At 34.7% G+C, this 21,835-nt stretch overlaps 1 protein-coding gene across 2 annotated transcripts in view; it reads right to left on the bottom strand.

Moving 5' to 3' along the window:
- LOC123540861 (collagen alpha-6(VI) chain-like) overlaps positions 1 to 20,625 on the bottom strand; it is a 30,011-nt gene extending 9,386 nt beyond the window's left edge. Inside the window, exons 1-4 of one of the 2 annotated variants that reach the window (XM_053526227.1) lie at positions 20,271 to 20,625; positions 13,609 to 13,713; positions 12,410 to 12,775; positions 9,600 to 10,040 (exon numbers count right to left, since the gene is read on the bottom strand). In XM_053526227.1, the coding sequence (XP_053382202.1) occupies positions 9,600 to 10,040; positions 12,410 to 12,758 (790 nt within the window). In that variant the 5' untranslated portion in view covers positions 12,759 to 12,775; positions 13,609 to 13,713; positions 20,271 to 20,625. Of the gene's footprint in view, positions 1 to 9,599; positions 10,041 to 12,409; positions 12,776 to 13,608; positions 13,714 to 17,592; positions 17,866 to 20,270 lie in introns of those variants that run through there. The other variant, XM_053526228.1, reaches the window with a different exon arrangement.
- Positions 20,626 to 21,835: the final 1,210 nt, after the last annotated feature.

Genomic DNA, 21,835 nt, shown 5'->3' with positions numbered 1-21,835 from the left:
TTCTGAGTTCATACATAATTATTGAAAAAGTAAACATTACTTTTGAAAGTTTCAACGACGTTAAATAATACAAAATGTAATTAGAGAGCGAATAGTTACTTCCAGAAGTTCTTACAATGTATTACAGTGCATTAATTCGTGGCTCATAGTTAATGCTAATCAGCCGAAATCATAATTAATGTGCGCTTATGACGAATGACTGATAAACGATATATTCGTATTTCACACGCATGCACGCACGCAGTTTTTAAGGAAATAGCCAAGTCCCTTATATTTGTATATATGATTTATTCCTCACTGGCTTCAAGAATTAATATTAGGAGGTTTACGAGCACCACGGAGTCATTTGGCGTCGTAAATTGAAACAAGGGACGTCACTTTTGATAAAGGACATCTAAATTACAAACAAATAAAACTGATGTTATGTCGTTGTAAAACGTCTTTTATAGTAAAATCTTTTATGTGTCTTTGTTTAGCAAAGGTTAAAGTTGTCTTTAAAAATCATTTCTTGTTGTTTTCTACTGAATATACTGTCCGTAAACATCTTGAAAAAAGAAAATATTTCATATTTTTGGAACTCAGTTCCCGCACAAACGTCAAAATATGTTCGCTCACATGAAGTACGTACTCTTCTGGCAGCGTCGCGGATGTGATGATTGTGTATTTAAAAAGTCACTCTGTATCATCGAAGGCGTTAGGTTTCATCAATTTATCCCGGTTGACATCCCTGGCACTGGATGACATATATAATGTTTTTCGCAAGATATTGATTGGTTAATGTTGCCTTTCCACGTCTGAATATGTACGAGTCTATATTTGTTTCTATAAGATGCTTGCACAGACCTCCTTTTAACTAATGCATTTACTTACGTGTTTTCTGTTGCTTTCGGTAAATTTCACCATGTTTTTTTTCAGATTTGGTGACTGTCTCTTGCTTTAAATAATTTTGAAGCTCCATCCATGGGTCTCGTTGTAGAGTATTTAACTAATGTCTGATTTGTCTAATTATTTCAGGATTAAACGGTTTACCTTTGGTATGGTATCTTACTGTATTGGTTTGTTGGTTTGTTATCAGGTTTCTTCATAGTTTAGTTCTTCTGCTTTTTTGTATTCCGGTTGAGATTTAAATGTCTGGTATTTTTTCAGTTCATCGAATTACTTTATGTAAGTGTCGCTTCATCGTATACTAGTTTTAGGCGTCTCTCTAGTGAACGGCATACTGCGATTAGTGTGTTTCAGATGGCATGACTGGAACAATAGGTATGCTTTGCATTCAGTAGGCTTGTAATAGATATCAGTCATGATATTTTTGCCGTTGTTAATACACATGTAATTCAGAAATGGCACACGTTTACAACTGTACTATATTTTAAATTTGACATATTCATGCAGGTTGTTTAATATTTGATGAATCTAACCCTGTTTTAGTTTTATTCCAAAGTAAGAAACAGTCCATTCCATCTTTCTTTGAACTGTTCCGAAGTTTCTCAATCTGTTTGTATAACGTTTATTCTAAATAGGAGAGATCGCCGTGACATCTGTTTTTCTGGTTGTAGGCAAAACAAATGCGTTTACATCGTTTGTGTATGGGATCGGAATTTATAAATGATAATAACTTTTTCGCTCATTTATGGATTTTCAAAGTTCAAAAAGTTTTGGAATACTTATAAGTTTCATATTTTCGTATTCAAATATCTTTTTTTAAATAAAATAACCGTTTTAAATGACATATAATTTTAATTGCGGCGTAGTGATGTTCAAAACTTTTAGAAAAACACTGTAAGTTAAGCGTTCATAATTAATTCATTTTATTTCGAAATGATGATTACAAGCAAGTAATAAATTTCTTTTTTATAACCTTTTCATTGATCAAAATATTATTTATATAATTTGTGTTTTAAGAAAGTTTAGGCTGTAAGAAAAACATCACTGTTTACAAAAACACATGGACGTTTGGTGCCTGCCCACCCGGGCACTGTCTTATCAGTTCTAAACATAAACAGTACAATGTATTTGTATACAAACACGATCTCTCCTATACCCTATTACGAGTTAGACGCGGATACGGTAGCCCTTGCAATTCCTTTGGTTTGTGCATAATATTTATCATTGCAAGTAAATGTGTCGTTTCGACTGTTTGACACTGATTCCATTCTGAACTCTTTGGTAAATCTGTATGGTATTTTGCGTGTGAAGGGACGCAACGTAGAAGGAAGCAAGCATAGTATCCTGATCTGTGTGTTTAGGCAGCTGTTTAAGGAAGTCAGTTGTAGAAAACTCAGTTGTTGAAAACTACGTTTGAATAATGCTTTTAGACAAATGTCCATTAAATTATCTAATCTTCTTGTCGGGCATGTTTGTCCGGCAATTATTGGTCATAGTCATTGATTTATTGTTATAAAAGTTATATTCAGTGTTTTGTGTCATCTATTTTCATTGCGCTTTATGTCTGAAGCTTCTGCATAAGTACGACGTGTGTTGCTGAACTTTGTGTTTCATATAATTGAAACGGTTGCTTTAGTTTATTTTGCTGTGAGTATTATCCGCTTTTACTATTTCTGTCATTAGCATCCCGAATAAAGGGATTCTAACCTTCATATTTGTTCTTGAAGTCACATTCATATTTGGTTAAGCAAAGTTTATTTTTCTGTTCAATAATTTAAAAGATATTTCTTCTTGTTGCTTAGTTTCCTCTGTCCATAACCTTTTTAAACAGATCATTGCCAACATTCTTCGATAGCTCCTATTGCTTTGGTCAAATGGTGTTCAGATCTAAGTTACTTGATCTGATCTTCACTACAATTTATCTGTTCATCTCGTTATGCTTCTCATTGGATTTTTTCGGTAATACTACTTGATCGGAGATGTAAAACTGTTCATATATTTCGGCCGATCCTGATATGGTTTTCTGAAAGTTAACATTTACCCCATATTTTGATCACCGACTCTTTCATCTTATTTGCTTCAATTTCGATGTCAATGTTTCGGTTCATGAAGACTATGTTTGTACTGTTGCCAAACACTACCTTTAAATTGTCACTCTTTTCAGTTCTTTGCAATTAGGTGTAGTCGCGTGTATGAATTCATCAAAAATCTCCGCGGTACAGGTTGAAATACTTAAAAATGTTTTTTTAAGGAAATAGTGATGTGAAAAAATTATATGTCATCCAGTGCCAGGGATGTCACCAAGAATACACTGGTGAATGCTCAAGCCTTCGAAACAGTGTCACTTTACACAACCTACCGGTGGCACCACCACCAGAAGAGTACTTCAAGTGAGCGGATTTATTGACGTTTGTAATTAAATTAAGTACCCGAAATATATTATTTCCATTTCAAACTGTTAACGGACAGTATAGTGAGTAGGAAAACGAGGAATGATTTTGACAGGACGGTTGAGGAATAAATCTAACATGCAAATTCAAAAGGATATGGCTACGTCATTAAAAAAACTTTATATAAGTACTATATGTATATTCACCCGTAAAATGGACTTTTTCATGAATTCTTATATTTATATATAAATTAATACAATGAAATGAGCGGCTTGAAATTATTTTATCTTATTAAATTATGTAATCGACTCGAAGTTAAGTAACCATTACGGCTGCATGCCAAGGTAATTAAACCAAGACTTGTGGACAGTATGACCTTTGATATGATGACCAAGTTTAACTCAGTGTTTGCACTTACACTAAACAGGCATGTCGATCAAAATACGTTTCAAAAGCAGTATCTTTGCCCCATGAGTGGCGGGGGCATATAGATTTGGTATTGTCCGTGCGTCAGTCCGTCCGAAGTTCGTGGCACGTCTAGCTCAAAAAGTATTTGATATAAATTGATGAAACCTTGCATGAGTCTTTATCGTGACATGAACTTGCACATCTCCTATTTTTGCCAGGCTCCGCTCCCTGTTTATAGAGTTGTGGCCTCTGAAATAGTAAAAACATGCACATTTTCACCTTGTGACGCGCCTAGCTCATAAAGTATTGCGCACCTCCTACTTTTCCTCTGGCTCCGCCCTCTATATCTAGAGTTATGGCCTCTGAAAAAAGCCACAAATACACATTTTTTAATTGTGACGCGCCTAACTCAAAAAGTATTACATATTAACAGATTAAACCTTGCATGAGTCTTTATTATGATATGAACTTGCGCACCTCCTATTTTTGTCTGCCTCCGCCACTTATTCTCAGAGTTATTGCCCCTGAAAAAGTCAAAAATGCACATGTTTACCTTGTGACGCGCCTAGCTAAAAATGTATGATATAAATGGATGATAACCTGCAAGAGTCTTTATCATGATATAAACTTGCACACCTCTTGTTGTTTGGCTGGCTCCGCCCCCTAATTTTTAAGTTATGGCCTCTGAAATAGTTATAAAATGCACATTATCACCTAATTATGTGCCTAGCTCAAAAAGTATTTGATGTAAATTCATGAAACATCGCTTGAGTCTTTATCATAATGTAACGTTGCACAATTGGCATTCTTCTTGAGAATCATACCGCTTATTACAGAGTTATGGCCCTTGAAATAGCCTAAATAGTGTGGGGGTGGGGGGGGGGGGGGTTATGATGTTCATAGCTAAATAGTACATGGCCTAGAATAATAAATACTTTTGATAAAAATATTGGTTGAGGCTATACCCCATTAAGTGACAAATGTAACAGCGGGGGCACACTCTGTGTCCTAAAGACAATTCTAGTTTATGGGGAAGAGTGAATGCTAAAAAAGCAACTAAAAGAAATAATACCCTCTTTATTGAGCAATATAAGAAAACTTATACCAATAAACTATATAAAAACAATCAATTTTACCATGATTTGCGCAATGTCCATTTGATCTTTACACTCACTAAATACTCAATATTCCAGAACAGAATTACACAAACATTCAAATGGTTTCTTGTTAAATGTGTCTAAAACTATTCTTGAGAACGGCTAAAATCTCCCTTTCCGTTTACACACAACTTTGCAGTGCAGTATGCACTTGCCTTTTTCTGTACACGCAAATTGTAGTTCAATACCTAGCCAAACACTTCAAATACACTGATAAGTTAACGTGCCGTTCGATTTATACAAAAAATGATAAATTTGTTTGTAATTTAAGAGTTTACAGCGTTTTGATAACCATATTTACGCAATGAGTTTGACACTTGGCCAGCGGCCTAGCTTCTTATCGGGACCGTTTGAATTTGTCTGCACTTTTTTTTTATTTCTGAAAGGTAAAAATATAAAACACTTCAAAACCCGCAAATGATGAAAGTTTTAGTTGGTTAGAGATGCATGCTAAAACACTTTTTAGGCATGAAATAAAATAATTCAAAGGCCTGAATTTTCAAATCTCACTATTTAGAGATAACAATGCTCTCACAATCTCCCTGTTGTTCACCTAGTCATTTCCTTGATGTTTAAAGACCACATAACGAAGATGATGCAGATACGATAACATTGTCCCTCTGGACTATCACGCTGATGGAAGCTACGGCCCGAAAGACGAGCAAGAATTAACAGCATCGAATTAAGAGCAGTTGTGGTCGACCATTATTACTTTGTAATTTTTTAAATACAGATAATAGCTTTCTACATTCGCACCGTTTTTGTCGCTAGGCATTTAACTGTTTAACGGCTTCAAACATTGGCAAATTATTCCTTCAAAATCATAGTTTAGGGTATTTTTATTTCTTCCAAGAGATGTTAGATACAGAGCAAAACATCCAAAACCACAAGAGGGCTTTCAATAATGATGTATGAATTGGAATTGGTAGAGATGCTCACTTTCTTGTTTGCCTTCCTTTGATGAATGGATGAAAGGTATAATCGAAAGGATTATTGCATTAAACATTTACAACGGTAATGACAGTAATTATTAACTTCACAATTTATTTTTTTCCAGCATATTTCTAGACAGATTACGTCCTTATCCGTATTAAGACTGAACATAGAATTATGCCGAATGCAAAATATTTCCTAAAGTAATTACTTTTTAACTGAAAACACTAATTATATCCCTAATGCAAGTATTATGCTGCTGTAAAGAAGATTGAAGATACATATAAAAAAATGCCGAATGAGCAGAATTAGTTATTTTATCAATACATTAAATCAATAAGAATTATAGTGATGTTCAATTTATAAACTTTGATAATGTTGCAGTTGACCTCAATACAATCGACACTGTCTATTTTCCAATACAGGTAAATCAACAAGGAGGTACAGAGTTATTTATCTAACATTGGCTTTAATAGAGGGGAAAAAACTCGATAGCACAGAGGGCTAGCACGCTTGTCTTCCAGTATTCTAGTCTAGAGTTCGTAAGTTCGAGACACTGTAAATCATTTTAATAAATATTTTTCATGAATATTTTTGATTACATATTTCTTTCAGCAATATAATGGCGTGCAAACTCAAACTTAAACATTTTATTACTACATGGCCACAGGCCCTGGTACAGATAATATATACTGAACATACAATCAAACGATAAAATAAACAGTAAAGTACAGTAATCATTATTTGGTGACCTTGCATTACGTTTTATGTGCATTACAAATTGTTCTGAAACGTATATTCAATAACTGGTTTCAACTAAATTGCTGATCAACCATAAAACAGATAGAATATATAACACAAAAAATACAAATATAAATAAAATCGGTAAGAAGATCATTTGGAAGCATAGAATGCAACTCAGCTTGATTGAAAGGTAATGAAATGTGCAACACGCTCCCTAGCACCGGTTTAAGCGGAACTCTATTACATATCTACTGAATGGAATCCATGACCGAAAGGACCAAAAATATGACAACACTGAATCAAAGTACAACATATAACTAGGTCATTAAAACACTTGACAGATTACAAAAATAAGTTATTTGTCTGGTGCGTAGTTAAACAAGTTTTGAAAGTTTAGGTCTTCTTACAGAAGTTATACGAAAATTCTGACTGCATTACATCTAGTTTTGACAGGTCATTCCTGTCAAGAATTACATACACATGATTAGCTTCTTTAGCCAATGACAACAATCCGTCCACATTTACATCAAGTCCTGGACCTATCACAAACAATTTCACATCTGACATTTTACTGATTATTACCATTTCTTCATTGACAGCTGTCTGGTTTTCAAATTTTCCATTAGACATCACAACCAGAAATTTTCTAGAATTTTGACGCTTATATGTACTGTAAAATCTCTGAAATATATAATCAATCGCAGACGTGATATTTCTTCCACTGCATTGTTCATCTTTATCGCAGACTTCATTCTGCCCCCTGTTCAATGTTTGAAATTTAATTTGAAGATTATTTTGCATCTGGCCAGCTGACAGCTCTATCACAGTATTCATTGTGTTTCCTAGTTGAACCAAACCATACACTGGACCATCAGATTCACCAATGTGACTGCTGCTCTTAACAATCGATGTCATCGCATCCACTGACATCTGAAACTCCGTCTCACTCATTTGGTTACTTTCATCTAGAAGAAACACAATATCAGACAAGTGACTGACGGTGCTGCAATCGTCGCATGTAATCTGAACGAGCTGTTTCAGTAATGTGTCAAGAGCGTTAAAGTCTCCAACAGAGTAAACGTAAGAGGGACTGAAAGTATCTCTTGGAGAAGCAATGTCGACAAGTTCTTGATGTGAAACTTCTTTTCCGATTCCTGATAAATAGTTAAACCAGAAATATCTTACAAAAGATGTTTGTCAAAATCTGAAGCATAGACAGATGATGCAATGACAAGTCGCGCATATGTACAAAACACATTCATATAATTTAAGCATTAACAAAGTAAAATTGATTATGTCTATATTGCCACAAGTGTAGTATATACAAAATACATATACTTCACATCTGGAATGTAGTTTGCACAGGAGCATTTAATAAAACACATACCAGTATTCCTCACATGATGGCCTATCTAAGGTAATTTAGTGCGTTATTTTAAACTCAAGTATGATTGGACATTGGACTTTGACTGAATGACCTTAAAAAATAAGGCCAGCAGCTGACGATAGATAATTATGCCATGAAGTGTAATGCCATAGTTTCAATTATCCCCGCCCGGTTATTTATTGGAAATCATTTTTTTAAAATTAATATCTTGACATACTGATCCGAAACAATAGCTGTCGCCAGCTGAATAAAGACAGTCATCAGTCATAATTATGCCCGACCCCCACCCTACCCACCCCCTCAAAAAAAAATAAATGTCAGGAGGGATTTTCCGGAAGCACGGTGCGCCCACAAACGCAGTCAGAGAGCCAGGCATCGCATAATAGGTCCTCGACAAAAAACTGAGTTGAGAGATAGAGCAGACGGGTTGCTTCAAAAATCCAACAAAAATAATACTTACAACGGGTAGATAATGGATGGTGGTGTAGGGGGAAGTAAAAAAGGTAAGGGCGGATATACAACAGGGAAAGTCATGCTCAAAAAAGGCAATCTCCCATACCGCAAACCATAGGAGCACAAACACGGACGTGCACGAGACAAACACACAGTACGGCATCGCCTCAGGACGGCCAAATCCTAATAAGGCTGTACCGAACAAATAAAACGGGGAAATGAATTCCAACTTATTGTGCCTATCGTTAAAGCTTTTGTGTACATGCACTTTTAAGAAGAATGGTGAAAACACTTTTTTGTCAGTGGCGTGGGTATTTGTTTCTTTAAACGATACAGTGGTCTGTAAACTGTCAATAACCTATCAGTCCATATATAAACTCAGCTTATCCCCTACGTGTTTTACTTGTTTAGCTAAGAAATAATTTGTAACAAAAGAGACTTTCAACACTATTTATGCACAATCGGCGGTTATGCGTCGGGCGTAATAGTTTCACGACGGCGCAGCCCGAGTGAAATTATTTGTAGGACGTATTACCGCCCGGGTGTATAAATAGTGTCAAACACGGTTATGCTAAAAATTATTCCGATTGTCATATGCCCTTAGTCTAAAACAGTAGATAATCTATAGATTGAAGCGCTCTTCCTTAGTCGCAACAAAAACTTTGACGTCATCGCACGTTAACGTGACGTCATTCTAGCGTAAGAGTGTTTTTAACAGAGACAAGCGTAATTAGAATACTACTTTTAAATTCTAACTTCTGTTTTGTTTGGCATCATTAGAATATGGTGTACTTTTCAAAATAAATAACCTTTACAAAAAAAATGTCGTCAACCATCCGCGATCTTTATTTACCGACTTCCATGACCAATTTCCAAATGCCTCTTTTAAGCAGAACTTGTGGATGATTTCAAAGGGTTTAATTAACTGAAATAAACAGCTCTATTGCATTTTTTGTCCAATATAGCGTAGATCGGTTATGAATTTGTAGGCAAACATAAAAGAAAATTCTCAATTATACATACAAAATAGGACCATTTTGCGAATTGAATTAGACCGCATGTATTGGACGCTTATACTCATTAATGTACTTTTAATGATTATCTATATTATTCAATGCTTTTTTATGAAATGTTGACTGTGGTTTTATTACGCATAATCAATATACAGATTGTAACTACTGAGCTACTGTTATAGTACCAAGGAATCTTTTACCTATTATATAGATAACATGTGCAACCTACCTATTGCTATTACTTTTATACCAGAACTCTTAAGATTCTTAGCTGCTAGTCTTGTTTCACTTCTTTTGTTTGACATCCCGTCTGTGAGAACAAAGGCGTAAGTCAAAGTCACCATGCCTTCGCGCCTTTCGCTTCTTCTTGCAACTTCCATTGCTTCTTTTAAACCTTTATCGGTAAATGTTGCCCCAGGGCGGTAGTCTATTTCTTTTATCATGTTAAGCAAAGCGTCTTTATTAATGTATGGGTTGAAGTTAATGTCGACTCTCGCGTCTGTAGAAAAAGTTATGACGGCTATCTGAAATTCTTCCCAGCTTATGTTAATCTGTTCAACGAATTTCCTGACAAAATCAAGTTGAATTTGAAATTGATCTCTTGTCTGACTGGCAGAGGAATCCAGAATAAAAATGACATCTGTTGGAAATGGGGTGCATCCAGGTAGAACTGAAATGTTCAAAACAGTTAAAGTCACAGAACATATGCTAACTTTTCAGTCTTGAAAAAAATAATGAATGTGGATGAGGAAATAAATGAAATAATAGAAACATCGGCAAAGATGAAAAGGTTTAGAAAGATTGCACATTTCAAACTGCAAACATCTGTATATAATTACATGAGTAAATCAGACAAAGCAAAACAAAACTGTTCATATGGCTTATCACCTTTTGAACACGGCTTACAGCTAGGAGTAATCCCCTTGTACCCAAGGATGTTACTGTACTCTATTACACTTCTTCCTATTTTAGGGATCTTTATCACACAACTTTTAAGGAATTTTACGACCTTTCGCACATACACATATAATGGCATAAAATGAAATTGAACATAAATATAAAAGCCCTTTGACACAACTCCATCAAGCAGAGAACACTGCATATAATATATGTAGGTAGAGGGGATCACTCTTAACTGAATACCTAGATCAAAGTTTAATCAAAAGTCATATGTTTTCCCTTAGTGACCTTTATCTTTTTGTACCAATAAGAACTATTGCCATTTTTTTCTGATTAACGAGGGGCGTTCAATATGTAATGTTACTCCGTAATGTAGTTCCGTAACCGCTTATCATAGATGCGGTTTTCGGCACTTTATGGAGCAATTTATTGGCAACACAATGCTATATAAATTATAAAAATCGGTAGACACAAAGTAAAAATATGATCATTTGTGTGAGGTGTACTCGGGTATACTGGACAATTTTATGTCCAAATTATTGAGATTGTAATATGCAATTCCTTGATTCTACTATTCAACAACTAGAACTATAGTTCATTTTTCAGTTTAAACAGATAACACAAATCATGATCTTCACAAAAACATATGAAAACTAGAATAAAAAAGTTTATAACAGTTTTAAATTGAGTGTGTATATTTTTACTCGAAAAATGGTAAGGTGGGTACAATAAGCCTCTGAAATTTTGTCAGGCGCGATAATCATCGTTTAAAAAATTCTTGTATTTTAGGTTGATACTAGTATCTTAATTCTCGATTGCGAAATCAGTTCTTACAACTTTGATTAATTGCTCTCAACACCCATTCCAGATGGAATCAACTTCAAGTTTAGATTTTTTTAGTTGTGTTGTAAAATTAAGAATGCAATAAATAGTTTAAAACAAAGTCAAACTCATCACAAATTGCTGTATCTCGTAGAAAAATGATAGAATTTCGTGATTTTACAAGTTATTCTATTTTTCTGATACTCTGGATACCCAGGACAAACCTAAATTATAATTATGGTCCAGTATACCTGAAGACACCTCACTAAAATGATTATATTTTTACTTTGAACATGCCGATTTTTATAATTTGTATAGCATTTTGTTCCCAATAAATTGCTTTATAATGTGCCGAAAACCGCATCTAAAAATGATAAGCTGTTACGAAACTACATACGGAGTAACATTACATATTGAACGCCCATCGTAGGGATTTAAACGACCCTTCCAAAATGAGTTTATAAGGTTGAAACATGTTAGCGATTACTTCTTCATATAGCGTTTTACGTCATTTCAACCATTAAGATTTGAGCATGTTCATTATGTTTTAAGTATATTATTGAATTCAATTCAATTCAATTCAATTCATAATTTATTCTGATTAGTTCTTACTCCGAGATGTTTCTGTGAACTAACACGATATGTACACATCGTGTAAACTGTTTCCTCTAAAACAAGAAGACAATGCGTCCTGTCGTCATAGAGACACATGCATATCAAAGGGCGTTGTGCTTTGAAAGCTTGTTGTTTCGCGACGGCAGAGTATGTGCTACTAAACAGTTGCCAATCGCTAACAAATCAAGCCTACATAGCTGTTAAATACATACGTTAATCTATAAATATTGATACTTACAATCTAGGTTAAAGTAATTTTCATTATTAGTTTAAAGGCATCTTTTGTTACAGAAATAGACCGTATTTGTGCGATGAACACACAACGCAATCAAATAAAATAATGGCAGATTTAATGGAGTCTTTTCATGAGTGCTAAATGAATTGTTCAACATATCTCACGTCTCCAAGCAGCCACACGATACCAAAATTATGTTTGCTGGGTTGCACATGCGTTTTTTCTTGTTGTTTACCGCGAAATTGAATATAATACATACGCTATTTCATTTTTTCAGCCTACACCCATACCGAGCACATTCCTTTCGTTTCTGTCAGATATTCCTCTAATCTGATACAGAAATAAATGTAAATAGTCAATGCTTTAGTTATTTAAATTTGTGCTGCAAGAACCGGTTTGAAACATAACTGGGCCTCTGTTTCTCTCTGAAAATGCATTTATAAAAACAGACTTTCATTGCTACTTACGTTGTCCGCAGCAGAATCCGAATGACCTATCCAAACAGTCGCACCCATAACCTGATGTCTTTATTCTTCCATTATTGAGACAAACTTCTCCGCATGAGCGAGAATCGTAATAGTCGTATTTGTTGCATTGATCTCTACATGATCCATCATCAATCCATTCCTGTTTGCAGCAGAGAACTCTATTTCGGCTTTGCAAGCCTGAGCCTCCACAAGTTCTTGTGCACGTAGACCATTGGGACCACTGGATATAATCACAAACTTCAGCATTGTCTGAGCATTTTCCCGCAACAACCGTGATCACACAGAAAACAATACCTATGGCTGACAGCATTCCCTTAGCCTGACACATGCTATTTTTTCATTTTCCTGAAATTTCATCATATAAAGAACTTTTAAGGGAAGTGCTAAAGTCCCTGATATAGCAAACAATCACAAATCAGTATATATTGCAAGTTAGTGTTTTACAAGAACAATCTCAATATAACGCTTTCTGAAAAAAAAAAAAACATACAAATTTCATTTACCTCACTGTAAACATCCGTTAAAAGGAAAAAAAACAAATCTCCACTCCCACAGGTAAATTAACAAAAAAGTGGAAAACCACAGGTTACCAAACACGACATAAACGAAAGTACTGCTTTTTTACGTTTTTACTTTTTTAACAAAATATATTAGCCATCTGGCAATTGTCTCTAAAATGGGCAAAAGTGGAATGAAATTTGACCAGTATTTCCTTTCATTTTCCATTTCTATTTCTTAAAAGTTTAAAATAAAAATGATTATCGTTAGACAAGCTTTAAATGAATAAGTTTATATTAAGAACATAAATGAGTAACATAAGTCTATAAAATATACCGGTATTAAAAGTAAAGAAGTGTACATTCGCGGATTCAAGAAAGGGAATTTTAAAACAGTTTATCGGACAAGGATATAAAATCATAAAATCAAAAATGTACTTGGAAAAATTAGCATGAACATTCACAATACATTATGAATTAATAAATTCATTTATTTTATAAATTGTTTAGCATTTTTAAAATTTAAAATAAACAATAAAATTAAACGAAATATTGTAATTTAAATAATATGTCCATGATGAGCAGAATACCATTTAAAACATGTTCAATCTTTCCAAATTATATACATATACGAGGGGTGTTCGAAAAGAAATGCAACTACATTAATATATTGCTACTCACGATATTTACGTGCGCCGAACTTAGCATGCAAGATTGACCGTTCTTCTAATAGGTACTTGTACAGGCTTGAGTTTTTCCCAAGTTCACTTCATTTTGAAGAACATTCTGAAAGTTACAAGATATGTGCTCGGTGGATACCACATTTATAAGGTGATGACCAAAAACGCAACCGTGTTTTAAAAGCCTAGAAAGTATTGAAGTTATACCCCCAGTACTCTCAAAAGAAGTTTTCACGTTCTATAACAGGGGATGAGACACGGGTTCACTATTATGAACCAAGAAGAAAGCAGGCAAATCGTGTGCGGGCTACCAGAATTTCGAAGAGACCCGTAATTGCAAACAGTAAAACTATTTTTATATAAGCTCATGTTTGCTTCACACACTACGGACCTGCTTTTCAAATACCAATACCAAAAGGCAACTCTGTAACCGGCAAGTTCTACAGACATGTTGTGCTGAAAAAAAAACAGTATTTCCTCAAACGCCGATCATTGAATGGAAGAAATACATACTCCTTTTGCATGACAATGCGTATTTGCACAAAGCACATTGTGGAGCAGTTTTTGAGGAGGAAGCACGTGACTGTGCTTGATCACCCTGCCTATTCTCCGGACCTAGCCCTGTGTGACTATTTCTTATTTCCTAAACTAAAATCGTATTTGACAGGGCGTTAGTACGCCTCTAGGAAAGTTGTGAGGTCAGCCATATTTCAGTACATGAGTTGTATACCAATTGCAGACTACCAAACATGTTTTATATCCTGAATTAAGAGGTTAAATAAGTGTATAACTTGTAAAAGAGAGTATCTCGAAGGTTTGCTCTGAATGTTATTGTATATGAGTGACTGGTAAAGAATGGACTGCTAAATGCATTGGTCTTTCATGTATATTGTACCAGATGACTACGTCAAAACATTTAGTTAACCTATTTCATAGTGCGGTGCATACATTGAGCTAAAGGGACGCATACCTTAAGAAGACACATCTTTAGCCGAGTAAACACTGGAATATAAGGATCGAGAAAATGGTCATGGTATTCCACTGAACCTTACTGAGAATGTATTTACAGTACAACGAGCAAGAGCTTTCGATATTTCATTTGTGTCGTAATAACAATGAAAAGACAAATTCATTTTATTCTAATATCATGCATTAACAAGATAAAATACATTAAGTATTGTCATGTTCTTCTTTGTACACAGTATAATAAGTGAACAAACAAACAAATATCAAATACGTTACGCAAATGTATAAAATGAAATAATTTAACAATTTTCATTGTTTCTTTATCTAATGCATTTGTCATTTAGGAAAGTATGTTGTATAACAAGAGCTGTCGGAGGACAGCAACGCTCGACTATTCAACAGCCTTGTCAATTGAATGAATACAAAAGTTGAAAAAGGGGCATAATTTTGTAAAATGTAAAGTAGAGTTATTGAACCTCTGCACTGCATGTCATATCATGACAGTGAACAAGTGTATGAAGTTTCAATCCTTTCCCATTAGTGAATACTGAGATACCAGCTTACATACAAAAACTTAACCTAATTTAGAATTTTCGTATATTTATCTTGAGTTCAAATACATTAATCCAAAAATTAGCATTTAATAGTTTTGGAGAATAAGGTCTATAGTATTTTATATTTCACTCTAAGACAATTGTTTCCAATATGGCGTATCTCATTATTCAGTAATAAGTCTGTAGGATTGCTAATGACTCAGGATTAAGGGTTGCTGTTATGTATGTTGTTATCAGTCATAATGCCTTTGCAATTATTGTGCTTACCAACATGAGACTTGTTGCTGTGTTTATGAGATTCAGTACGAGTAGGCAAGACATCTCATTCAATCAGATGTTATTACTGTTCTTTTCTAAGCCAGTCAGAAAATGTTACGATTTCTTTCCCCTAAAGTACATTAAGCTGAACAAACTGGTAACGTTACGATTCTAACACGACCAGCTAATAAGCTATATACTTTAGGGTAAAATCTATCTCTGGTTATTCTGCAATAAACCGATCTTGAACTATGCTGCGTGCACCGTGTTTTGATTATTCCAGTTAAACACTTCGTGTAAACTTTTATAAATAAAAACTTACGTCGTCAACCCTTACGCAGGAGGAAATTTCGAAAGCCAAATGCTGCGGCGTAGCACGCAATTGTAATTTACGTTTGCTGAAATTATTCCTCTGATTTTCGATGTAATGCAATAAATTTCTGGTGATTGGAAGTCCCGAATTTAGACCAATTAAACAAATAATGCGGACTTGTCTTTTTAACGTGAACAGTAATGTAAAGTTATATATAGAAAGAGAGAGTAACAAATATTTTATACAAAAATAGTCGCAACGATATCAGGGTTTTTAATGCAGGATTCGATAATGTCTGTAGATTTTATCGACTGAAAATTCAATAGACTTTGGCAAATATTCAGATAATACAGACAAAACATACTCAGACATACAAGCTGATCAATATATCTGGTAGATTGATATGTATTCCTTTTGTTACTTGAAAGATGTTTTACAATAATACTCTTATTGACATTGACAAATCTACATAATTTATCTATTGAATGATCGTAGTTATAAAGTAATGCTAGCTCATGCGTGCATATACGCAAATAGACCATTAATATGTGTATTCAAAATGTTTTCGAAGAGTGTATGGTTTCAGAAATCGTACACTTAAAGGGAGGGAAAGATAATCTTAAAATATGGAAACGCAGAGGGGACATGCGCATATCTTTTATTTTAACTCTTAGACTCTAAGATATTAAAAGAAAACTACAAAAGTTTATTCATGCTGCGAGGTACAATTATATATGAAAACAAAATAATTAAAGGAATATTATATTGTGGCCGAGAGAAGAGAACAAATAAAAAAAATAAACAAGCAAAACAGTGATCTTCTGGTCAAGATAAAAAAAAACACGTAAACTCGTTTAAACGAGAAATAAAAGAAGAGAGAAAGGAAACGAAACCTGATCTCATGCCCATGACACAAGTTTTCAAGTGTTTCTTTCAAAGAAGAGAGCGTATATTGATTTGCACATTGCAGGTATGTCAATCTGATTGTCGAAATTAATAGGATGATTGTATTTGGTCAGAAAGGATAAATATTATCTACAAGGCGTGGATGCATTTCTACTACCGTACATGAAAAGGCTCAATAAAACCGAACCTGCAACATTTTTACTTGTCATGTTGGGCCACCTGTGGAGCTTCAGTAGGTCAAAGGTTAAGGTCATGTGGCAATGAGACTTCATATGCTTTCCAATCAGTAACTAGAAAACGTTTGTGCCTACGGCAATCAAACTTCATAATATTATTGATTAAATGCATTCTATTGTTTCAGATATCAGGATGTCAAATGTCATATTCAACTCTGCACTTGAAAACAGTTTCCGATCCGTAACTATAGAACTCTTTTAACCTAGGACTTTCAGATTTCATAGGATGATTGCCTGTGTTCCTAAACGACCGTTCAACTTTAGTTTTGTTTTTGTTGGGCTTAACGTCACACCGACATAATTACTGGTCACATGGCGATTTTCGAGCTTTTCATGGTGGAGGAAAACTCCAGTTGCCCGTCCGAACATTATTTCATCAAAGGCGGGCACATGGATAAAACCAACGAACTTCCGTAAGCCACGAATTCTATGCTCTAAGTAAGGCTCGAACCCATATCGGTTAGGTGCAAGCGGTTTGATGTCAGCGACCTTAATCACTCAGCTACAGAGACCCCTCTACAGCTTTAGAGGTCAGTATGTAAAAGGTAACATTCACAGTGACCTTAAGACTAGTTAGGCTTACAACCATCAAATTTCATAGCATGACTGTCTATGGTAAGTATATGGCACTAGATTGGTTTAAAACTTGAGGCTATACGTAAGCGACCGAAATAATACATTTTATCAGATTTTACTTGTGTGTACTTTTGTCTATGTATACTTTGAATCGTTCTATTAAAGCACTTTCTTACCTGATACAGCAGACTAAAATTGAGCATAAGCAGGCCTTGAGAATTCCGCTCTATATTTAATGGTAAACCTCGCTAAAATGACGCCGATCCTCTACAGCAAAATGAACACAAAAAGAAATTCACTGTGTAAGGACACATTTTTTTCCACTATTCATGCTAAAATTATTTCTAAAAATGAAATTGAAACACTAAACGTGTTAATTTTTAATGTAAAAATAACAATGTAAACGTCATTGAAACATAAGTATAGCTTATTTAATCCCGCGGTAATATATTTAACTATGGTCGATATTTCATTAGTTTTAAATGATCTGGTAATTATGGTAAAGAAACACCTCTTAACACTGCACTGTAATGAATGTGCACTTCTATAATTACAATATATCGGTTTAATGCACGTATGTATATTCACTGGGATGCAATTGTTTTACAGTCCTGTCGTGACCGAGGCAATACGCCCGGGTTAATTCAGCTTATAACATTATATTCCCACGGTGTTTACTTTAATGGCATCATAGGTCTTAAGTTACTTAAACCTTAAAACAATCGAAATGTAACATTGACTTTTGGTCACTATGAAAATAAAAAGAGTAGAATTTTTGGATACACTGAGCACATAAAGCGCCACCAAAGCCACATACATCGTGAACCACTCACACAACAACCCTGCATTTGGGAAGACAAAACAGACTGAATGAAGAGGATTGGTAGGGGGATACCACTAGCACGCAAAGCAACATTCATAACATATTAAACGGTATAGGCAAAAGGTAAGTGGAAAATGGAGACACCGCAATGAAACGGTGCATATACAGAATTTTAGATTCTAGCAGGAAGTATTGGGGTATTTCCCTAAAACATGTATAATAATAAATAAAAATAGCTACATACTCCAAAGACATTTTCTGTTTTGTCAACAGATGTAAAAGTTCAATAATAGTGAGCCAGTTAAACTACAAACAAACAAAATACTTGAAGTAAAATGCGATTAAAACTAGGTCGGAGATACAACAGTGTGAACCATATTTGATATATCTCAACAATACCTTGCGTGTTTAATTCATTCGATGCTACGTCATCGTGAGGGGCCTCCGTGGCAGTGTGGTTAAAATGGCTGATTTGTAAACGACTTCACCCTCACCGATATGGATTCGAGCCTCACTAGGGGCGTTAAACTGTTAGGGGGACACCTGGGATCTTCCGCCAACACCGGAGCTGGAAAGTCGCCATATGACTTATGATTGTGTCGGTGTGACATAGACATCTCCTAGATTATGATTTGTTTTAATTGTTAATTTAGCCAGTCTATATCCTATGTTCAATATCATAGTCTAGTACTGAATTTTTACATCGTAGATATTAGGGGTGTTATCAATCAATGTCAAATCTGGTCGCAGCCTAACTGATAAAGACCAGTAATGTACTGCCCCATGTTTATTTAGCACATGCAACAATCTGGAAGCAGGAAGCTTGCTACTTCAGTGGTCAGCAAAGGTAAAGAATGCAAGAAATTCATTTTCTATATTTTAACAGGAGGAAATCATGGAAGTATTGAAATGTGGTATTCTCAAAAATGGAAAAATAGCTAAATTCAATAAAGGCAGGGTGCTGTAATTGTGCAGTTATTATTGTTGTTTCCCAAAGTTGCATCCATCTAACCCTTTATTTAAAGCTATCGGTAGGGGTGCGTGGGGATGGGGAGTTTAGGGAGTGGCGTATTAGTATACTATATATTTATTATCAAATTAAAAGTATTCTTCACGTGTTAGATTAGCAGACAATTACGGAATACAAAGAACCACATTTCATACAGTTACATTTTATAAACAGGAATTAATTTAAGCCGTTGAAAATTCTGAATAACAGGTAAATTGTATCTAAAATATATGGGAGTCAAAAAGATTTAACATAGCCGTCTTAGAGACGACAAGTTTCAAATGTGTTTCATTTTGCGAGGAGACATACTTATTTGGACCAGCTGTCCGCCCATCATTAAAGCCAGTCCGCTCTGTATCTCTTCCCTCCTTTGAATGACCTTCAAATAACTTAGAAAGGCCACAAGATTAATTAATTTAATTTCGGAAAATTCCATTTCCGCCAAGCAGCGCGTAAGTACATCATTTCCAGTTGCACAATCCTTGAAACGAATTTTGGATCGTTGTCTTACAATTTTAGGCAGTTTGGTACACCATACATAGAAAAAATATTGTCTACACATTGCACTACTTTTATGTATGCCGAAAATAGCAACATGTATTTTCATTTTAATACATGAAGTGGTCAGATTTGAAAACAGATTTTGTTATAAGTTTAGTTCTATTCAGTAAGACTATTCTCCTGTGCATTAACTGAAACTTTGAACTAACTTTTGCCATTCATGAATTTTTAGTAAAGTATTTGAAAAGGAAAATGATTTATGAATGCAACCGAAAGTTTGGAAAATTACAGGTAAAATATCTGCTTTGTTTATTTCCAAATTTCAGTTTTATTTTTTATACAGCTACTTTTAATTGTGATCTTGCAAACTGAGCTGTGTTTGTGCTATGGAACAGCTGCATTTGAAAGCTTTTTTTAAGGATTATAAGCTTACAATCAAAAGCATAATAACCCACTTCCTAAGCAATATCAAACATGTTTATTAAAATCCTTAAACAATAAAATAAAGCCATCAATTTTACCTTGATTAGCGTAATGAAAATTCTTCGCTATCTCCGGAACAGGATAACACCGAAACATTCAGAGGGAACACTTGTTCAAATATGTTGATCTCAGTTTAATATTGTACTTCCTGGTTTAAGTAAAACAAACCTATCAGGTTCGCGTCGTATTATTGGCCGCCCAAATATTGTGAAGATTTTGATTGTTTTATCACTTCATTATTGTTTAAAGCCTTGCAAACACTTTAGCAATGATATATTAGTGCACCATAAATTTTACTCTTATTTGTAAACGTAAATTGTAGTTCAACTTTTAACCAAACTCTTCAAAACTATTTATAAATCGGCGGGCTCATAAACTACTTTATTATCTAATCATTTTATACAGTCATAGTGATATATCTTGGCCTTCGCCAGCGGCGTAGCCATTTATAGGTACTGTATGCATACCCTACACAATTTCCTCCAAATCGAAAAATATAAGATGCCAAAAAAAAAAAAAATCAAACAAATGAAAAGGTAAGTTGGGCAGAAGTACTTGCATAAAACTTTATCCAGCAATATACAATTAACCCTTAGCCTGCTAAATTTCTAAAATGGACTGGTCCATCATTCAGTTTGGGCAATACCATTTATTATTTGAAGGGGTGTTTGCTGCAAATTTACTGACTGAATAGCGAACAGTACAGACCATGATCAGACTGCACGGATATGCAGGCTGATCTTGGTCTGCACTGGTCGCAAAGGCATAATCATCTGCCGCTAGCAGGCTAAGGGTTAAAGATTATATAGGTGTCAGCGCACTGATTTGTTTTCAACTACGTCCCTGTTATCTGAATAATGCTGGTTGTTTAAAAAGATAGACTCTGAAGTCAACCGACGAGTACAATATACCACCAGTTATCATCAATCCTCTCATTATCATCAGTCATCATCATTATATCTACCTAGTAAAATATTGTTTTTCTGTGTTTGCAAATTTTACAAATGTTTGATCTAAAGTCAAGAAGTTCATTGTATGCATGATGTAGAGCACATCTCCTTATGTAATAAATATAGCCCTGAACATCACGTGTGGAGAATATTTTGTCAGAATTGAATTCGTCGTCACAATAATCATAATCACCATCGTTATAAGCATCTTCACTTCTAAGTTCACTGATTATGTCAAGGGCTGCTTTCCCCTCCCAATCTGTACTGCCTGTGGAATCACAGGTTTTTAATTAAGTTAATATCAATGCGCTCTTTGATTTCACACCCATACAATTCATGGAACATTTTCAAAGCATTCAATAGAATTACATCATTATCATCACTGTCATGTAACAAGTGATTACTGGGTCATCTGGAGACGTGAATCCTGAATGCTCAAAGCGTTTCATAACAGTTTTTGGACTCTACATCTTTCCAAACTACACTTATCCAATAAATGATATGGAGAAGTAAGCTTGGATCAGACCTTGCTGGGATCAGACCTTGCAATCACTGTTTATTTGAAAAATGATATTCGGTAACTCTTTCTCACGATATTTACAATATTTAAGCTCTAAAGTCTATGATTCCTTGATCCACTGTTTAAGGTGACT

This window comes from Mercenaria mercenaria, chromosome 16, assembly GCF_021730395.1.
Source record: "Mercenaria mercenaria strain notata chromosome 16, MADL_Memer_1, whole genome shotgun sequence".
NCBI classification, from domain to species: domain Eukaryota; kingdom Metazoa; phylum Mollusca; class Bivalvia; order Venerida; family Veneridae; genus Mercenaria; species Mercenaria mercenaria.
This window is presented reverse-complemented; position numbering and strand designations above follow the sequence as displayed.